This window comes from Lethenteron reissneri, unplaced genomic scaffold (assembly GCF_015708825.2).
Source record: "Lethenteron reissneri isolate LAM-NWPU_2019-01 unplaced genomic scaffold, ASM1570882v1 scaffold_1419, whole genome shotgun sequence".
NCBI lineage: Eukaryota > Metazoa > Chordata > Hyperoartia > Petromyzontiformes > Petromyzontidae > Lethenteron > Lethenteron reissneri.
The window spans coordinates 25,921-45,543 of record NW_026891134.1 but is presented as its reverse complement, the minus strand read 5'-3'; the positions used below and the strand labels follow the sequence as shown (position 1 = coordinate 45,543).

Below are 19,623 nucleotides of genomic sequence, written 5' to 3'. Positions count from 1 at the left end.
GGGTCCCCCACGACCTCATCTGGCACTCGCTTCGATCCCATGGAGTCCCTGAAACCTACGTGCATTGGGTGCAACTCCTATACAAGAACGTCACCAGTGCAGTCAGGTGTGCAGTGGGCATATTGCCGCCATTTCCCATCAGCGTTGGAGTGCACCAAGGATCGGCCCTGTCACCACTCCTGTTTATCCTGTGCATGGACACGATCACTGCCGACCTGCACACGCCCCTGCCATGGTCAATTCTCTACGCGGATGACGTCCTCCTCTCAGATGAAGAGAGAGGAGAAGTGGAAAGACAAACGCGCCTGTGGAAGGAACGTTTGGACGAAAACGGGATGAGGTTCAACATCAAAAAGACAGAGTATATGGAGTGTGGCTCCCAAACCGACGGCACCATCAGCATTGACGGAGAAGATCTGAAGAAAGTGACGGACTTTAAGTACCTGGGCTCCACCATCAGCTCAGATGGTAGCATCACGACTGATGTGAGGTCACGAGTCAATGCGGCATGGATGAAGTGGAGGAAAGTCACCGGAGTCCTCTGTGATAGGAAAATGCCGGATAGGCTGAAGGGAAAAATTTACAAGACCATCGTCCGACCGGTGGCACTCTATGAATCCGAGTGCTGGCCAGCCACAACTGTACACGAACAAGCTCTCCACACCATGGAGATGAGGATGCTCAGATGGAGCCTCGGACTCACTCGATGGGATCGTGTCATGAACGAAGACGTTCGGAAGCGACTTGGTGTGGCCCCCATTGCGGACAAGATGCTTGAGGCAAGGCTTCGGTGGTACGGCCATGTGATGCGAAGTGAAGAGTCATCAGTGGCCAAGACTGCCATGCGTATTGAGCCAGAGGGCCGCCGTCCACGCGGACGTCCAATGGATGGATCGAATAAAGGAAGACATAAAGACGGTCAACGTATCCCCTGAAGATGCCCTGGACCGAGCCAAATGGAGAAGACAATGCCGAAAAGCGGACCCTGCGCCACAGCGGGAACAACGCTAAGAAGAAGAGGTTAAGTGCTCACGCCAGGTGGTTAAGGGCTCACGCCAGGTGGTTAAGGGCTCACGCCAGGTGGTTAAGGGCTTACGCCAGGTGGTTAAGGGCTCACGCCAGGTGGTTAAGGGCTCACGCCAGGTGGTTAAGGGCTCACGCCAGGTGGTTAAGGGCTCACGCCAGGTGGTTAAGGGCTCACGCCAGGTGGTTAAGGGCTCACGCCAGGTGGTTAAGGGCTCACGCCAGGTGGTTAAGGGTTTACGCCAGGTGGTTAAGGGCTCACGCCAGGTGGTTAAGGGCTCACGCCAGGTGGTTAAGGGCTTACGCCAGGTGGTTAAGGGCTCACGCCAGGTGGTTAAGGGCTCACGCCAGGTGGTTAAAGGCTCACGCCGAACCAAACCAGCCTAGCCTACAACTCCCCATGGGACAGGGTACCGTGATCCCTACAACGCCGGCTAACTCGGCTCTACACCCTGCCCCGGCCCGGGACTACCCCAACCTCGGCGGAGTAGCCTCCCCTAGTCTCGTGTGAGGATCACCTACCCGAGTCCCCACTCCTACCCCCGACGAACCCCCGGTTCCATCCCGGGTCCCCCTTTAAATACCCCCCTGGGGCATGACGTCACCGTCACCCACGGCCCCCCGCCTGACGTCACATCCCGCGACGCCGCTCTCTACGAGGGCGCGCGTGACGTGGTGTCACCCACTACACCTGTACACGTGTGTAGGGGTGTCAGGGGAAGGATTCCCACCAATAGGAGGGTTAGTGGAACAGTGACAGGAGAAGGGGGAGGGCTAATCGAGGAGACGTGAGGGAGAGCACGGGCGGGAAGAGGGGAGCGAGATTGAGACGGCTGGGGACAGCTGTGGATGGGAGAAGGGGAGTACAGGACGAAGCCCCTGCCACCTTGTGTCGGCTTCTCCTTCACACACGAGAAGCATTCATCGGTGCAAGGTGGCATGCTGTTAGATAGTTTTAAAAAAACTTCATATTTTACTGGGTAAAGCTGTGTAATGATGTTGGTGTTTGTGTACACGTATAATGCAGTTTCTTTTTTTTTTTTACGTAGCCTTCCATTCTTGGAAAAATATAATTACACGTGCCCATCCGTTTTTGTTTTTGCTTTGAAAGGATTCGGGAGGTGGTGGGGGGGGGGGTGGTGGTTTGTGGAATTATAGCCGCTCTCCGCAATGAAACATTATAAATATCCCACGGCAAGGGGTCCCGGGCAGTGCTTCTCATGGCCGTGAACACTGCGGGAGGAGGATCGTGGTTGCTAAGACGATATGATGCCGGTAGTAATAATAAACTATCAGCGTGATGCCCTCGCTCGTAGTCCCGGCTCATCTGGCTGTGAACAACAGGGACCCAAACGCAGGGGCAGTTCCTGGAACCCACGCTGCAGTTTAACTGCACGATGCATTCGTTGAGAAGGACAAAACACAACTTGGGAATTGCATCGTGGAAGTTTTTTTTTGTTTCGTAAATTACAATCAGAAATATAAATGGGCGATGTCCTCACTTTGTTGATTAATTGAAATATCTCACTGAGGTGGTAAGGAGGTATTAACAATCAATGTCTTTTGTAGTGTGTGGAAAATACCACAGCCCTGGTTTGTGGGAGCCATGGTCCATGACTGAACATTTGCACTGCCAAGTTGTCTAAAGCAAGCGTTTCCAAACCCCTTGAACCACTGCGTCACTTAGACATCGTGATATGTGCCTTCAATGATTGCATAATGTCCAGTTGGAAATATTGTGCTGAAATAGTTGGGTGGGTTTTTATCTGCTGTGCATGTCGTGCCGCCTGGTCTAGAACATTGCACGTTAAAGTTTGTGTTTTTAATTTCCTTACAGCTCAACAAAGGCATTTCCGAGGTTGATCTGCTTCTGTTTGCCGATGAACTCAGCGAAAAAGCTAAACACCTGGTGAGTGTTGTCAAGCTTGTACGCTTTCATTTTCTCAAGTGTATTTCTATTTCAATGCTTTGAAAAATCTGCATGTGGTTTCACTCAGGTTTTTCCCAGCTGAAGTGTGGAATGAGCCAAACTAAAGTGTGCAGATGCATATGGGATTTTAATCATAGCTAACGTGTTATGTTTTTTTAAAATCTAATTCACAGTGCTGCAGTGTAAAACCTATTTGAATGCTTTTATGTACATAAATGTGGCCTTTCTGGTAAGACCCTTAATGTATCTATTTAAAGTTAGCGTAAATGGCACGAATGTTTAAAGTTGCGATTTCTTAATCTCATTCATGTGTTGACCTCTTGGGGGGGGGGGGGGGGAAGAGTTCTGGGAAAAATCAAGAGTTTGATTTAAGAGAGTTGGGTTTATACTGGTAGGAACCTCCTGGTTACACCAGCCCACAGGGGATTATTGTGTCGGTCGTGCAGGGAGGGGCTGGGTGGGGGGTGGGAGGGGCTGGGTGGGGAGGGGCTGGGTGGGGTGTGGCTGGGTGGGGAGGGTGGGGAGGGGCTGGGTGGGGAGGGTGGGGAGGGGCTGGGTGTGGCTGGGTGGGGAGGGGCTGGTCACCCCGTGGTGTCCTTATAAAACTCAACTTTTAACCTACTCACGCTGGCTTGTGCCCGCCCTCACAGTATTGGCATATTTGCGGAATACACCACGCCGCCGTTGACCCTGGCCATTGACCGAGCAACCCAACGTTCCTACCAGCTCCCTCCGCAGGAGAAATGTGTTTATTAACGAACGTGGGGCACTCGTTTGGTCAACTCTGTTTGGTTGTGCGCGATGATTTACATTTGATTCACGATCGACGTTTGCGTGCGACTGTGACCGCAGAGCGAGGCGCTGGCGAACGCGCTGCGGGGACACGCGGCGAGCATCCGCTGGATTCACTACAACCAAGTGGTGCTTCTCAACAGCAGCGTGGTGAGCACTGTGCCCTGCTGGTTACCTGCCTTGCGCCCCCTTTGCTCCACCAATGTTCGGCATTGTACACTTCATCGCAGCGGCTTGGGTTGCGCAATAAGTATGTATGTATGTTGAACGTATTTCTCACCTGTACATAGCCAATCGTGCTATTCGGGTGTGTACACCTTACCAATGGTTTGTGCTTTACTCATGGCTGGTTTACACACCATAACATGGCCTGGGTTTCGATTTAAAGCTTTTTTCACGTAGAATGGAAATAATAAAATAATAAGAATAAAACATAATAACATAATTCTCACGACGTTTCGGACACAACGCAAGCAGCCGTCCTCAGGTGAAGAGTCTGAATGACACGTCCTGAAGCCCAGGACGTGTCATTCAGACTCTGTCTCCTCGACAGACCTGTTCTTCACCTGAGGATGGCTGCTGAAAGAACCAAGAAGATGGCCTGGGTTGTATGCCTTGCCAATCAATGGGTTGTGCACCTCACCATTTCCCGCATCGTATACCACCACGTGTTACACTAGCAGCGTTACGTACCGTGGAGTGGTGGCTGGGTTCTATGTACAGCAGAGAATGTGAATGTGGTGATTCCAGCGCTAAACCGCCTTTGCAGGAGGTTCGCGGTCCGAATCCGACAGCCCCTGGTTCGTTTTGCGGGTGTACACATCGTGAGGCACGTGCTGCCTGCTGCACAGTGGACGTTTAAAGATCCCGTGACATCATTGGAACCTCATTTGCCAGTAAAAAATATGATAATTGGTTTGTGCACATTATCAGAGTTATGTGGTTTTTTTTGCATTATGGCTGCAGGTATTGTGGTCTATGTAAACATGACTCCTTGTAAAAAAGGTGTCAGTTTTGTTGCCAGATAGAAGGGTAAAAAAATAATTATCATCCCGTGACATCTTTTGAAGAGTGGGCCATACGTTGTGCGCTGGCGTCATCGTCAACATTTGCCAAATTTTCAAAAAGGATCACAAATTTCTCAATTGGGATTACACGCAGCAATCACCACCCCCACTGGCAGACGGATTCCTACTTAGTAGGCTGCTTCTGAGTCACTTTTTGCCATAGAGGGACAGCTGCTATGGAGGGGTTCCCCTTCTAATGTTTTAGCGGAGATGGAAGGCATTTAGTTATTAAATAATTATTAAATTGGCACACCTATTGGGAGCAAAGCAAGGTTTGCTCATATCTGAAGTGTGCTTGTATCAGAAGTTGCTCTTGAACTCCCTCCACCAGTGTAATGTTTGATGTTGCTTATACCAGAACTGTGCTTATATAAAGTGTGCTTGTATCCAGTTTCTCCTGTATCAATATTTGTATTGCAAAAAATACGGTCTAACAACAACAACAACAACCTTGTCGATCATGAAATATGGATTGTAATAATGTGCTCCGAGCTGAACCCACCACGTAACCAGAGCGTGGATCCACAGTCAGGCACCGATGAGCTGGTCGTGAGGGCCCATAATGGGGTCCACCTCACTCAGGCCAGCCGTGTGTGACTGATGGAGAGGCAGAGGTCGCAAACGGGTTTTGATTCCTTACCCGTACCCGGCCGTACCAGGGTCGCAAATGGGTACCCGTACCCGTACCCGGCCGGGTACGGGTTCCCGTTCTCTACCCGTACCCTACCCAAAATGAGTGACAAATGGCTACTCACCAGTGACTCACGGCCTACCTGTACCCGTACCCGGCCGCACCAGGGTCGCAAACGGCTACCCGTACCCGTACCCGGCCGGGTACGGGTAGCCGGGTATCGGGTAGGGTACGGGTATCGGGTACCCGGTTGCGACCTCTGTGGAGAGATGGCGGTGGGGGTTCCCCAGTCTTCAACATCACATCCGCTGCTACAAATGTAACACATTGCAGCGTCAGCACTACGCGTGGGACACGGAGTGTTCCTTGTCCGATACAGCAGCCGCCATTTGCCACCACCAAGTGGCGGTGACGTCACCACAGCGCTTGTGCCAGGCTGGGTGCACTGCCACGGTGGAAACACCCGTGCGTCATCGAAACCGCAGAAAACTTTTGCAGTAACGTTCATGCTCGTGCTGTTGATGTACCCTTTAACATGGTGCTGTACGAATACAATATTTATTTAATTTATACTAGTTGGAACCTCCTGGTTACACCAGCCCACAGGGGATTATTGTGTCCGTCCGTCCGTCGTCGTGCAGGGAGGGGCTGGGTGGAGAGGGAGGGGCTGGGGAGGGAGGGGCTGGGTGGGGAGGGGCTGGGTGGGGAGGGGCTGGGGGGGGTGGGAGGGGTGGGGCTGGGTGGGGAGGGGCTGGTCACCCCGTGGTGCCCTTATAAAACTCAACGTTTCACCTACTCACGCCGGCTTGAGCCCGCCCTCACAGTCGGGCATATTTGCGGAATACACCACGCCGCCGTTGACCCTGGCCATTGACCGAGCAACCAAACGTTCCTACCAGCTCCCTCCGCGGGAATGTGTTTGTTGTTGACTAATTCAGAAATAAGTGCTTACAATTTGTGTTGTTTTCAGAGTACTTTGAACAAGAGTTTGAACTCTTTCCAGAGGACATCCCTTGCTCTGCAGGTTGGGACTGGCGATCACATTCACACTGCATAGCTGCTCCAGTGAAATGAGACTAATTCACCACGTAGAATATTTCACTTGAGTTTGATCACAGACACAAATTGATCCAGCTCATGAAATAATATCTGTTGATGGTTATTGTTGATTGTAATTTGCGTGTGCGTGACCCGCATGGACACATGCGTACTTGTGACATGCTTATCCACATGTGCACTTAACGCACTTGCAAAATAGTCAAAATAATTGTGTTCAATGTTTTGTGTGTGTGAATCCTAGAGTGCGATTACAGAAGCCATTGACAAATTGGACATTGCCCAGAGTCTCATCAATAACAATGCCTCAGAGGTTATCATTGGGGTAAGTTGTTACGTTAAAGTGCCATGTGTATCACGTGATTTTTAACGCGGATTGTTAAAATAAAAGTTTCCTTCGAGAAAATGCGTTTGGGGAATATTCATCAATTCAGTCGGTCAACTTTGCGCGAGGTCCATTGAGTAAGGAAAATCGTTTTCGATTGCTTTAGTTTTGTAGGAATGATTCGTGGTGTACAGCCAAGTAATTTGAGTTGCAAGCCTCGTGGATGCATTGCTAACAAATGAGACCTTTACGAACAAAATGTTTAGGTAAAGCACCTTGCGGAAAATTTACATGGACCTTTTTCAGCAATCGTAACACTTTGCAATATTGGCCTTTTTCTAAAGGAAATGAAGACCTATATGGAGACTATAATAGGATACTTCGAGAGTTACGTTACTTGGACAAAGTTTTCCGTGAGTACATGAAAGCTGAATCGTCAATACAATGCACACCTCTTAGTAGCCCACTGACTTGACTTATTATGTGCATTCTTAATCACGAACATATATCTCTCGTGAAACTGGGGACATTTAAAGTAAGTTTAGAAGCTGGAGTCGGGTGTAATCGAAGTTGATTTAATTGCAACTTAATTGAATTGAAAGGTGTGGCACAGATACCCACGTTTGCATACCAGCGCTGTGTATAGGTTCTTTTGTAGACGTGTGTAATGTGAGGGTATATCCGGGTGGTTGATTGATCACACCTCGTTATGATGATTGGCTCTACCGGCCCAGGCCCATAGCCAATGGGGAGAGGTCTAGGGGCGTGGCCCTGAAGTAATGGGAAGGTGACACCTGGGAGGAGATGATTGGCCCTGCTGGCTTTGGCCACAGCCAATGGGGGGACGGGTCAGGGGCGTGGTCCTGGGACCGTAGGATGGAATCTGGAAGATTCCAGGGAGGTTACCCAGGACTGGTTGAAAGGCACCACGTGACCCAGGGATTTAAAGGGGTGGAGACGGGCAACACGTGGTCAGATTTGGAACGAAGGGTGACGCCACGCTGGAGCGGGGTCCAGGCCTGCCACGTGGCAGCAAGAGTCTCTCTCTCTCCCTCCCTCTCACGCTGTCTGTCAACAGCGTGAAGGAGTAAGACAGTAGTGGAATTTATATGAAGAGATCTGTGAACGAAAGAGAAATAAAGACCCTGATTCCAGAAGTCGCTTCCACCACCTTTATTACACGTGCATGTGCAGCCCATTTGTATTGGATGTCCTGCAGTTGACGCCTTCAACGTTTTCCACGGCCTTGTGGCGGACCAGGTAGAGGCTTTCTAGCGAGTGTCGCTCGCTTGATAATTGGTGTTTTACCCTTCTATCTGGCAACAAAACTGACACCTTTTTTACAAGGAGTCATGTTTGCATAAACCACAATACCTGCAGCCATAATGCAAATAAAAAACACAACTCTGATAATGTATGTGCACTGTCCTTAAAGTTGATTGGTCCACACCCGAGACAGCTTTCCTTAGAGCCCAGTCTCACATGGTGTTGGACCAGATGACGCCAAAAGGCGCACAACTCAAAGACAATGCACCATCAGAGTATGAGAGCTCGGGTCAAGCATTTACACCATTGGAACCTCATTTTACTGGCAAATGAGGTTCCAGTGGTGTCGCTCGCTTGTTAGGAGCCGCCACTCTAACTGTCCCCAGACCTGTGCCCGGGTGCTGTGCTGTTGAGCCCGAATACAAGACGCAGGTCGATGTTGCACAAATTGCACGTCTGGTTTTTATGGTCTCTTCCACCGATACAACTGGTGCCGTTCATTACTCAGACCCTTAAACACGTTCCAGAAAAGTGTCTTATAAATCATCGCTTTGGCAACACCTGTACCAAATGTGGGATTTTTGCACACAGTGTTGGTGTACGGTGTTTTTTTCTGCAATATTTTGCTGTCTTTTCTTGGATTTTCTGTTTGCACTCGGTCACATAGTCACTTTAAGATGTTTTCTTGTTCATGTTTTTGTTTTTTGTTTGTTGCGGTTGCACCCGATTCAAGAGCCGAATAGCTCACAGGGCTCTACCTAATACATGAACTTGACATGTGAGTTGGTTGAATGTGGCGAGCTCTAAGACCTCTCAGACGGAAATCGATTTGTGTGTCCGCTAAGTTCCTCCACTCTTTTGTGCAGATTTCCAACAAGGTGGGCGCCTGCAAGCCGCTCTCCGACCTGGTTGACTCTGTAGACATCATTGTGTGCAGCTACGTGATGGACTCGCTGGTGAGAGGAGACGCTTCTGAGTTGTGTACCAGAGAGTAGCATTTGGCACAAGGGTTCTTCCTGCATTGGGACATTTTCTGAATGATAAATAATGATACTTTTTGGAGGAAGCTAGATTATTTCCTGCGGTTAGCACACTGCGCTACCAACCCGGTGACCCAAGTTCGATTCCCGCTTACAGCCAACATCGGTGACGACTATCTGAACTGGTCCCGGACCTCCCGTTGGTCAACTCAGCCTTAAATGCATGCCATCAGCACTGGGAAGACAAAGGTGGCCCAGGCATGGTGTTGGCCACCCACCCCCCCTCGTGTATGTCATGCTAGCCTTAATAGGGGCTCGCAAATAGCACTTGCCCCGACAGTGCGGTCAACGCTACTGTGTTTGCCTCGTCTCTTTTCTTTCAGAACGTGTTTTGGTTTGGCCTCGGTTGGGCGACGGTGTTTCTAGTCCCGAGCATAATTTTTGCCATGAGGCTGGCAAAAAACTACCGGCGAATGGACACCGAGGACATGCATGATGAGTGAGTGCAGTGTGAAATCTGCTCTGCCGTGTACGTCCGAATACATCGGCTTAAATGGTATCATCAGGGGGTCCATGTAGATCAGTGGTTCTTAACCTTTTTGGAGGTACCGAACCCCACCAGTTTCATATGCGCATTCACCGAACCCTTCTTAATTGGAAAAATAAAATATGATTTTTTCAAATTCAAAACATAGGTATATGTTTTACTCGTGCACAATCATGAGTCAGGTGTGTGTCTTAATCTCCGCCGAACCCCTGAGACTGACTCACCGAACCCCTGGGGTTCGGTCGAACCCAGGTTAAGAACCACTGATGTAGATTTAAACAATGTAGCGTACATTTTCTTGGTTCTTTCGGTAAAGTCACGTCGAAGGGAAATAATAAAATAAATATAAAACTAGTAAATTCTCACGTTTCGAATGCAACACAAGCAATCGTCATCAGGTGTGAAATCCACGGCAAGAAAATTTGAAAAAAGTGTCGGTTGTTTTTCCTAACTTTTTTCAAATGTTCTTGCTGTGGACTTCACACCTGATGACGCTCGCTGCTTGTGTTGCAGTGGAAACGTCGTGAGAATTTTTATTGTTTTATATTAATATTATTTTATTATTTCCCTTCTACGTGACTTCACCGAAAGAACCAAGAATATGAATCCCTGCAGTCACGAAAGCTTTAAATCGAGAATTATTTTATTATGTTTTATTTTTATTATTTTATTATTTCCCTTCTACGTGACTTTACCGAAAGAACCAAGAAGATGAATCCCTGCAGTCACGAAAGCTTTAAATCGAGAATTATTTTATTATGTTTTATTTTTATTATCTTGTTATTTCCCTTCTACGTGACTTTACCGAAAGAACCAAAAATATGAATCCCTGCAGTCACGAAAGCTTTCAATCGAAATGTAGCGTACCTTACATTTTCGGTGACTGGGCGAGGTGTTTCAAGGGGCATTGACACAGGCGGCTTGGCCTACGCACGGCACGGCTGAAAGTAGCGCGCGTCAGCTGGAGATGTGGACGTCACCTTCACCCACTGGAGATGTCAACGCAGCAACACGGATTGACCCCTGCGGTTGGCCTGGAACCCTGCTTGTTCACTGTGATCTCATGCCTGCCCTGTCTCGCTTTTTTCCGCCTTTTGCAGTGCTTCAGTCACGAGGATCTGGAATTTAGCCTTCTGATCGCCATTCCTACTTTTGAAGTCGTGTTAGTTTGTTTGATGGTTCCACTTTGGAATGTTTTGCCCGTTCTTTTTTGTTGTGAAATTCTGCACGCCTTTCTCATCGCAACTGCACACTTTTGTTTGTTAGCAAATGTACAATTCATCTTCTTGGTTCTTTCGGCAAAGTCACGTAGAAGGGAAGTAATAAAATAATAACAATAAAACGTAATAAAATAATTCTCAAGACGTTTTTTATTACTTCCCTTCTACGTGACTTTACCGAAAGAACCAAGAAGATGAATCCCTGCAGTCACGAAAGCTTTAAATCGAAATGTACAATTGTTGTGAGCCTCTTTTCTCAGTTTACCATCCGCGCTAATAACGCCACCCTGCTGCTCTGCCATGCAGTATGCGATGTGATGACAATAACACACGTGCAGCGCTACAGAAGTTCACGCTGTTTACCGTTTGGCTGTGGGAGTTTTACCACGTTACGAATTTCAATGCTGTGGGGTTTTTTCCTCTGCATATCAGGCCATTGTCTAGTAAGAATGAATCTACGAGTATTTAATGACTACGAGATGCTCATTGAGAAGGGTGCAACGAGCTCTAATGTCGGTGACGTCATATTTGAGGGGGGGGGGGGGTCTGACTTTTTGTGACGCCGTGTGACGATGGAGGGGGGGGGGGTCTTGACGGTGCGTGGAGAAACATCGCCGTGGTTATTTTAATTAACGGAACGAGAATGTTCAACGGTTTCAAAGCCACGGAATAAAATTGCGCATCAGCTGTTTGTCGGTGGGTGCCTGCGTCGTGTTCTCTGTGGGCAATGAAGCGTTCGGTCTACGCACGACGTCTTAAAAACATCTTCTTGGTTCTTTCGGTAAAGTCACGTAGAAGGGAAATAATAAAATAATAATAAAACATAATAAAATAATAAACATGAAACATAATAAAATAATAAAATAAACATAACATTTCGATTTAAAGCTTTCGTGACTGCAGGGATTCATCTTCTTGGTTCTTTCGGTAAAGTCACGTAGAATGGAGATAATAAAATAATAAAAATTAAACATAATAAAATAATTCTCACGACGTTTCGGCCACAACACAAGCAGCCGTCCTCAGGTGATGAACAGCGTCTTAGAGTAGCGGCATCTCTTCAGCAAACTCCGGGATAAGGAGGCTCAGCTAATCGAGTCTCTCACCTTTCTGAAGAGATGCCGCCACTCTAAGACCTGTTCTTCACCTGAGGACGGCTGCTTGCGTTGTGGCTGAAACGTCGCGATAATTATTTTATTTTTATATTTTATTATTTCCCTTCTACGTGACTTCACCGAAAGAACCAAGAAGATGAATCCCTGCAGTCACGAAAGCGTTAAATCGAAATTTAGTCTTAAAAACACTGAACATTCCCCTCGAAAACAAAACGCTTTCACGACACCATATCAAGCTTCCATAAGAAGAATACAAACTCCCTAAATTTTGTTTTGAATAATGCAATGACCACACTGGGAAGACTGAAACAATAAAAACTGTCTTTCTTTAGACACAAACATTGTTTCCCAGCTACGCTCCATTTAGAGTTGGTAATGGTTACCATAATGTCTTAATTTGATGACTGCGATATTGTTTATCATTGTGCCTCTGTAGAGGTGTAATTGTGCATGGCCACGGATGTAGAGGTGTAATTGTGAATGGCCACGGATGGCTAACAAACACAAGGGGCGGGGTTAGGGCCGTACACAGGGGAGGTGCTCACACCGACGTCCGCACCTGCATCTCCCACGGGCCCCTCCCGGGGGCCGAGTCCTATAAAAGGTGGTGAGCCGGAGGGCTCGAGGTGGAGATCAGCTTTAACCAGCGAAGACTGAAGACCAGCTAGAATAGGCCCCGGAGCTCCCCTGGCTCGCTGTCCTTATCAGGGCCGACCAGGGCAAGCCGGTGGCGTGGCCCCGAGAGCCCAGACTGACGAGCCGGTCTGGAGACTCAGGGTGCCGGGATCCCAGCTTGACCAGGGCTGGGATAGGTAGCCTCCCCTAGCTCCGTAGTGGAGGACTTGGGCGTAGGTTAGCGGGGTTAGATGTTGTGTATCCCTGTAGCCGAGTGAAGGGGACGATACCCCCTTAAGTACTGTGTGTACCCGTTACTGTGCACAAGTTGGTGTAATAAATAAGTGTGCCTCCGACCCTGTCGTCAAGCCTCCTAAATACTTACTACATCTGGCGTCAGAAGTAAAACGTTCAACGATGGACACACGAGGGACGACACGTACCAGGGAGTCGGAGATGGAAGACACCACGGCCGAATCACCACCAGAGATGGCCGAGGTCGGATCGGAGCAGCCGGGGCCGAGTACACCCGCGCTGCTACGACAGGAAGGGGGGGATGCGTCGGCCGAGGGACTTCGGCTGGCTCACTCCTGCCTGGCGGAGCTGCTCTACGCTGCGGCCACCACGTTGGAGGAGATCACGCGGCTGGGGGCTGGAGGGGCTGCGCGGGACGACGACGGCAGCCGACGCGCGGCGCCATTTCCCGCCACCCCGACGCGGCTCGCGGTTACATTTCCCGCCATCACTACAGTGGGAGCAGAGGGCGGGGCCGGCCCGCGTCAGGTGACTGCTGAGGGCCAAGCACAAGCCGTGACATCATCAACATCGGCCAGCGCGTCAACAACGGAGCGACCGGCGATGCCATGCTCGCAGCCCGCCCACACTGTAACGTCTGCTGGGAACGACGGAGCGTGATCCGCAGCCACGGACGTCGCGTTACAGCAGCGACTGCCGCCTCTCAAAGAATTCGTGGGCGCGGACGGGGACTGGGGCGGCTTCAAGAGACGGTTCATCGCTCATCAGGAGATGGCGAACTGGACGGACGCCGAAGCACTACGCGCGCTGCCGGCGATGCTGGACAACGACGCCCTGGCTACCCTCACCTCGGCGCCTAAGGAAAAGCGCGCCACGCTGCACTTGGCGCTGCAGCTGCTGTCAGCTGTCTACGGCCCGCCTTCGGACTGCAGGCAGCTGTTCCACGATCGTCATCGGGGCGCCAACGAATCGCCTCAGGCCTTCCAGACGGCTCTCCTGGCCCTGGCGAAGGAAGCTTTTCCGCGGATGGACGAGGAGGGAGTGGACGCTATGGTGGCTGAAAAGCTGTTGCTACTCGCGGACGAGCTGGACGTCGCCGTCTTGGCTCAAGACGACACAGAGATGTCTTCCTTGCTGGTCGCGCGCCACATCCACGGGGGCTTGCGGTCCCTGCGTCGCAAGGCCGCCAAGGGGGTGGCCGGCCATGCCATGGCGGCTACCACCCTCCCATCGGAGGAGTTCTGCGGGGTGGAGGGGGGAATGGAGATCGGCGGGACCACAGGCTCGGAACGGACCGAGCCGCCAGGAGCAGCCCAGGCCATCTGGGGCGCTCACACGCTGCTACAACTGTGGCCTTCAAGGCCACGTTGCTTCAGGATGCCGGGCTCCCCGTCAGCGCGGGGCGACACCTCGTCAGGACGCCGCGCCGTCTCCACCCAAGCTCCAGCAGAGAAATACGGCGAGTCGTGGCACCTCACACGTTTGGCCCATGCACACATCCGACACACACTCACACGCTGAAACGAACAGGGCTCGCAAATCGACGGCCGTTGCGTCGGATTATTCTGAAATGCGGCGAGCGCTCCAACCGGGTCAGTGGTCGGAGCTCGCCCATCGTGTCGTTGCAGCGTTGGCGGGATCGTCGGTCGTGGTCGGTCATATTGATGGGGTAGAGGTGCGGATTTTAATTGACAAAGGAGCATCGGCGACCATTATATCTGATTTGATTTATAACATCCTTCCCGTTCAAAGCCGTCCCTTGCTCCCCGCTGACATGCCATGCTATGCTGCTAACGGGGGCTCGCTGGCCATCATTGGGCAAATCCGCGCCAAAATTTGCATTGGAGACATTAAATTATCCGGCCCTGTTTTGGTTTCCTCCTCACTGGCGGTTCCGTGCCTGTTGGGGACGGATTTCTTGGCCAAAATGCCCATTCGTATCTTGATCGACCAGGGGTGCATCGAGCTCCCGTCGGGCCGACGTGTTACATTTTTGTCTTCCCCCGCCACGGAGCGTCGGGCGTTTGCGACCATGCAGGCGCTCGTGGCAAAAACTGTGCGCGTACCCCCGGGGGTTCAGATGCTCGTCCCTCTTAGGTTGCGTCGGCCGTTTGCTGAGGGGGTTGCGGATCGGGGGGTCTTGTTGGGACCATCTCGAGCCGGGGTCAATGGACCCGATTTGATAGCGGCTCAGACCATGGTGAAAGGGGATGGGGACCCCTTCATTGCAGTCCTTAATGTGGGATCGCGAAGGGCCGTGGTTCCTCAAGGGACCGTGCTTGCACACGCAACACCGGCACCCTATGAGGAACCTCTCGTGGGTCAGGTGAGCACCGATCCTCCGTCGTCACCACATTCTGACTGTGATGACGGATGGCTGGATGCGCTTTGCGCGGGATCAGTGGACCTGTCCGACTCACAGCGTGAGAGCCTGCGAGTTCTCCTAAAGGAGTTTGCCGACGTTTTTAGTCGACACAAATTTGATATTGGTTGTACTAAATTGCTGCGACACCATATTGACACGGGTGACAGCGCACCAATCCGCCAAAATACCTTTCGGTTGAGTCCCGCCGAAAAGGATCATGTCAAATCGGCCGTTGACGACATGCTAGCCACCGATATCATATCTCCTTCCAACAGCCCGTGGGGCGCACCGATCGTTTTGGTGAAAAAACACGACGGCTCACTGCGGTTTTGTGTCGACTTTCGCCGGTTGAACAAAATTTCAGTAGCCGACGCGTACCCGCTTCCTCGAATGGACGAGTCGCTTGATGCCTTGGCGGGGGCGCGATTCTTTTCCACCCTGGATTTACTTTCTGGATTCTGGCAGCTTCCTCTGGATGACGAATCTAAACCTAAGACGGCTTTCCGTACACCGCACGGCCTTTTCCAATTTAACCGCTTGCCGATGGGCTTACATTCTGCGCTGGCAACTTTTCAGTGGTTAATGGAACTGGTCTTGGCGGGCTTACAATGGGATTCGTGTTTAATTTACTTGGACGATGTCATCGTCTTTAGCAAAACATCGGAGCTGAAACACACGCGGCAAGGTACATGTGGAATTGAGCATCGGGCTTGCATTTCTTTTTGACAGAGGCATAACAACTACAAAGTCGTTTTGATCTCACAAACGGCTTACCCATAACACGTGGGTTATCGATGTAATAAATTAAACCCCCCAAAAAATGTCATCGGAGTGTTGAGCAGACTTCAGTACGAACACAGCCATCTGAATTCAATTCCCAGAACGGTGTTAGACCAAAGGACGCCATTTTGTCTCTGGTGTGGACCAATCAGTTTAAAAAACAATGCATCTATTATAATCAGAGCCTGTTTTTTGTTTGCATTCTGACCACAAGCATTGTGGTTAATGCAGTGACATGATTCCTTGTAAAAGGTTTCAGTTTGGTGTTTTAACATCTTAGCACGGCTGGTTTTGTTGCCAGAAAAAAGGGGAAACCCTATTCTCGATGTATTTAACCATCGATTCCCGTGGAGTTAGACACCACTAAAAGCCCATCCCGAATTGAATCGCAATCCTGCGCAGGAGAGCAATTATTGTCCAACCACATATTTGATTACAGGTGCTTTAAACGTCACCCAGAGTGGCACAGTATGGACTCTTCTCTTACTTTCGGCCCACGTTATCTGCAATCCCCTCGGGTAATCTGCGAGTAACTGAATTCCATTCATAGCAAGACCCGTGGATGAGAGCACCATTGACAAGAAAAGTTTAGCTTTTTGGAATAAAATTGCAATAGAACGCATTTTGACTGCTTGTGTTGCGGTTATTGCAAACATGATGCCTTGTATAAAGGTGTCAGTTTTTGTAACAGTTGAAAGGGTAAAAACCTATCACTACACTTTATTAGTAGTTTCTCCTGCACAGTGTCCATGCTGCAGCCTCTGCCCCTTCAGAAGTACTCGAACTTAATGTATTCTGAAGGCTTCCTTGTCTTGTTTATTTACAGGAGAACCAAAATGCATGGTGGATATGAAGCAACATGTGGATTTCCCCCATAGTGTTGCACTGAGAATAGGGTCTCATTTGAGGTTGATGCCAAAGAATTACAATTATTATAGAACAAAAATGAAAGGTCATTGTAAGATCTCGGCTACATTTTGCCGTTGACAATGGTACACTCTATCGGAGCTGAAACACACGTGGCAAGGTGCATGTGGAATTGAGCATCGGGCTTGCATTTATTTTTGACAGAGGCATAACAACTACAAAGTCGTTTTGATCTCACAAACGGCTTACCCATAACACGTGGGTTATCGATGTGTAACAGGTTCCGGAGACACTTGTAGATGTAACTTCTTTATTACGATTCAACACTCCAACTCTCCAACAGTCCAACACTCCAACTCTCCAACACTCCAACTCTCCAACAGTCCTGATACTCTGTTACAGCCTAGGTACACAGCCTAGGTACACAGCCTAGGTACACAGCCTAGATACTCTACTCTGGCTACGCTCTGGAACTCGCCCTCACAAGGTCGGAGAGTCGGGAGTTCCAGAGTCCCACCACTGGCTCTCACAGCATCCCAGGGTCCTCCGATGGCTGGTCTTGGGTCTTGAGCTACGACTGGCCCTGATCGTCCAGGGAGCTCCGCTTTTATGCCCAGTCCCCAACGAGGGGTGGGGCCGTGTGCGCCCCCAGATATCCCACAGATCACACACAGCCCCCCCTTTGGCGGCGCCAAGGGGATTAAGCGCCTGGGAACTCAACGCCTGACGCCAAGAGGCTTAAGCGTCTGACCAGCCTGGGAACTCACGCCTGGTGCCAAGAGGCTTAAGCGTCTGGACCCTCCTGGGGTCCCAGAGCCCCCAGCAGCCCCTCCCTTCTTATGTCACTACATTACCCCCCTCTACGTAGCCTCCAGCCGTCCCGACTGTCAATAATTAGAAAGTTTAAATTAACGAAAGGGAGAGAGAGAGAAAAAAAATACGCGAGCCTCAACAGGAAAAGAAAAGAGAACAAGAAAGCAACCATAAATACCATAACCAACCTGTACAACTTTACACTATATACAAGCATCAATCAACAAAAAGGTGAAGCAATGACACGTGAACAAACGACCCGCGGCACACCTAGCCCTCCTCGGGATCCGCATAGAAAACGGGGAATTAACAACAACAAATATACAGATTCCGACGCGTTGGATGCACAACCACCGCATGGATGGCAGGGTTCCACACCACCCTGCCAACCTCCCATCCGTCAGGTGGAGAGAAGGCGAAGACCAACATGTCGAGCATCCCTCTACACACACTAATCTGGACGTCTGTCTACGTCCCGGGTCGAGAAGTCGTACTTCAGGGCCGACCCATGTACTGGGCAAAGAAGTCGCATTTCAGGGCTGCTCCAGTATCTACATTTAAAAATATATATATAAAATTGACATGACACAAACAAATCTGCCTGCTCCTGTCCATAAATGGTGGCCGCACGCACGAACCGCATCTCCAAAAGGCATCCCGTGCTTGCGTCCCAGCAGCCCTCAATGAGGACCACCACCGACATTACATGTCAACCGTTAGCACCCCCCGCCTTTCCAATGTGGCGCCTCCATCCTAAAACTGTGCACGTCGGCCATATCGGGGGGGAATTTCCGTGTTACCACCCCATCGCCTTTCCGACGCGGCATCACAACCAGTAGCACGCGTCGGCCATATCGGGGGGCTTCAACCCAGTCTCTCTCCAAGACTCGCATCGCAGCATATAGCTGTACCGACCGAGCTGAGACGACCCAGTCTCTCTCCAAGACTCGCATCGCAGCATATAGCTGTACCGACCGAGCTGAGACCCAATCTCTCTCCAAGACTCGCATCGCAGCATATAGCCGTACCGACCGAGCTGAGACCCAATCTCTCTCCAAGACTCGCATCGCAGCATATAGCTGTACCGACCGAGCTGAGACCCAATCTCTCTCCAAGACTCGCATCGCAGCATATAGCTGTACCGACCGAGCTGAGACCCAATCTCTCTCCAAGACTCGCATCGCAGCATATAGCTGTACCGACCGAGCTGAGATGACCCATCGTTCACTCCCTGCACAACATGCACCCTAACAACTGAGGAATACAGTCCCAACGTAACGGGACAACTACACCTGAACACCACGAATCTCCAGCCCACTGTTTCAACGCGCCTCGGAGTGTTTCAATCTCTGGGCCGTCAGGGCGAGCCTACTGCTCCAGACGCACTACGGAGGGTCTCAACCTCCGGGCCGTCAGGTCAAGCCGTCAGCTACTCCATGACGGGACCACACTCTCCGAGCCATGTGAGCGCACAGCCCACTAGGCTAGACATGCCACGGAGTGTTTCAATCTCCGGGCTGTCAGGTCAAGCCGTCAGCCATAGCATGACCGGACCACACTCTCCGAGCCATGTGAGCACACAGCCCACTAGGCTAGACATGCCACGGAGTGTCTCTATCTCCGGGCTGTCAGGTCAAGCCGTCAGCCATAGCATGACGGGACCACAACTCTCGTGTTAGATACGCAACACCCGCTGGGCCATCCTGGTCAGGATCTGCACCCCAAGATATTTGAGAGCCAGCATGACAATTCCAAATCCTTGGCAGCATGTCACCATCTCAAGATAAATGTCCCATACAGTCTATACATCGTTAACAATGACAGCACAAGCTATACATTAACAATCACAAACAAAGCTCAATACAAACCATACATTGTTAACAATCACAAGCAAAGTTTCGCACACATTGACAACACTCACGAGCGAAGCTCCACACAGTTTACGCAACAACAATCACGACTCCCCGACGACAACG

General features: G+C 50.4%; 1 protein-coding gene across 1 annotated transcript; it reads left to right on the top strand.

Annotated features, from left to right (window-relative positions):
- Nucleotides 1-2,292: 2,292 nt before the first annotated feature.
- On the top strand, nt 2,293-9,085 carry LOC133362272 (prominin-1-A-like). The gene is made up of 7 exons (XM_061581199.1): nt 2,293-2,298; nt 2,861-2,932; nt 3,806-3,895; nt 6,414-6,467; nt 6,744-6,824; nt 7,169-7,237; nt 8,957-9,085. The coding sequence occupies exons 1-7, from the start codon at nt 2,293-2,295 to the stop codon at nt 9,083-9,085; spliced, it is 501 nt and encodes a 166-aa protein (XP_061437183.1).
- Nucleotides 9,086-19,623: the final 10,538 nt, after the last annotated feature.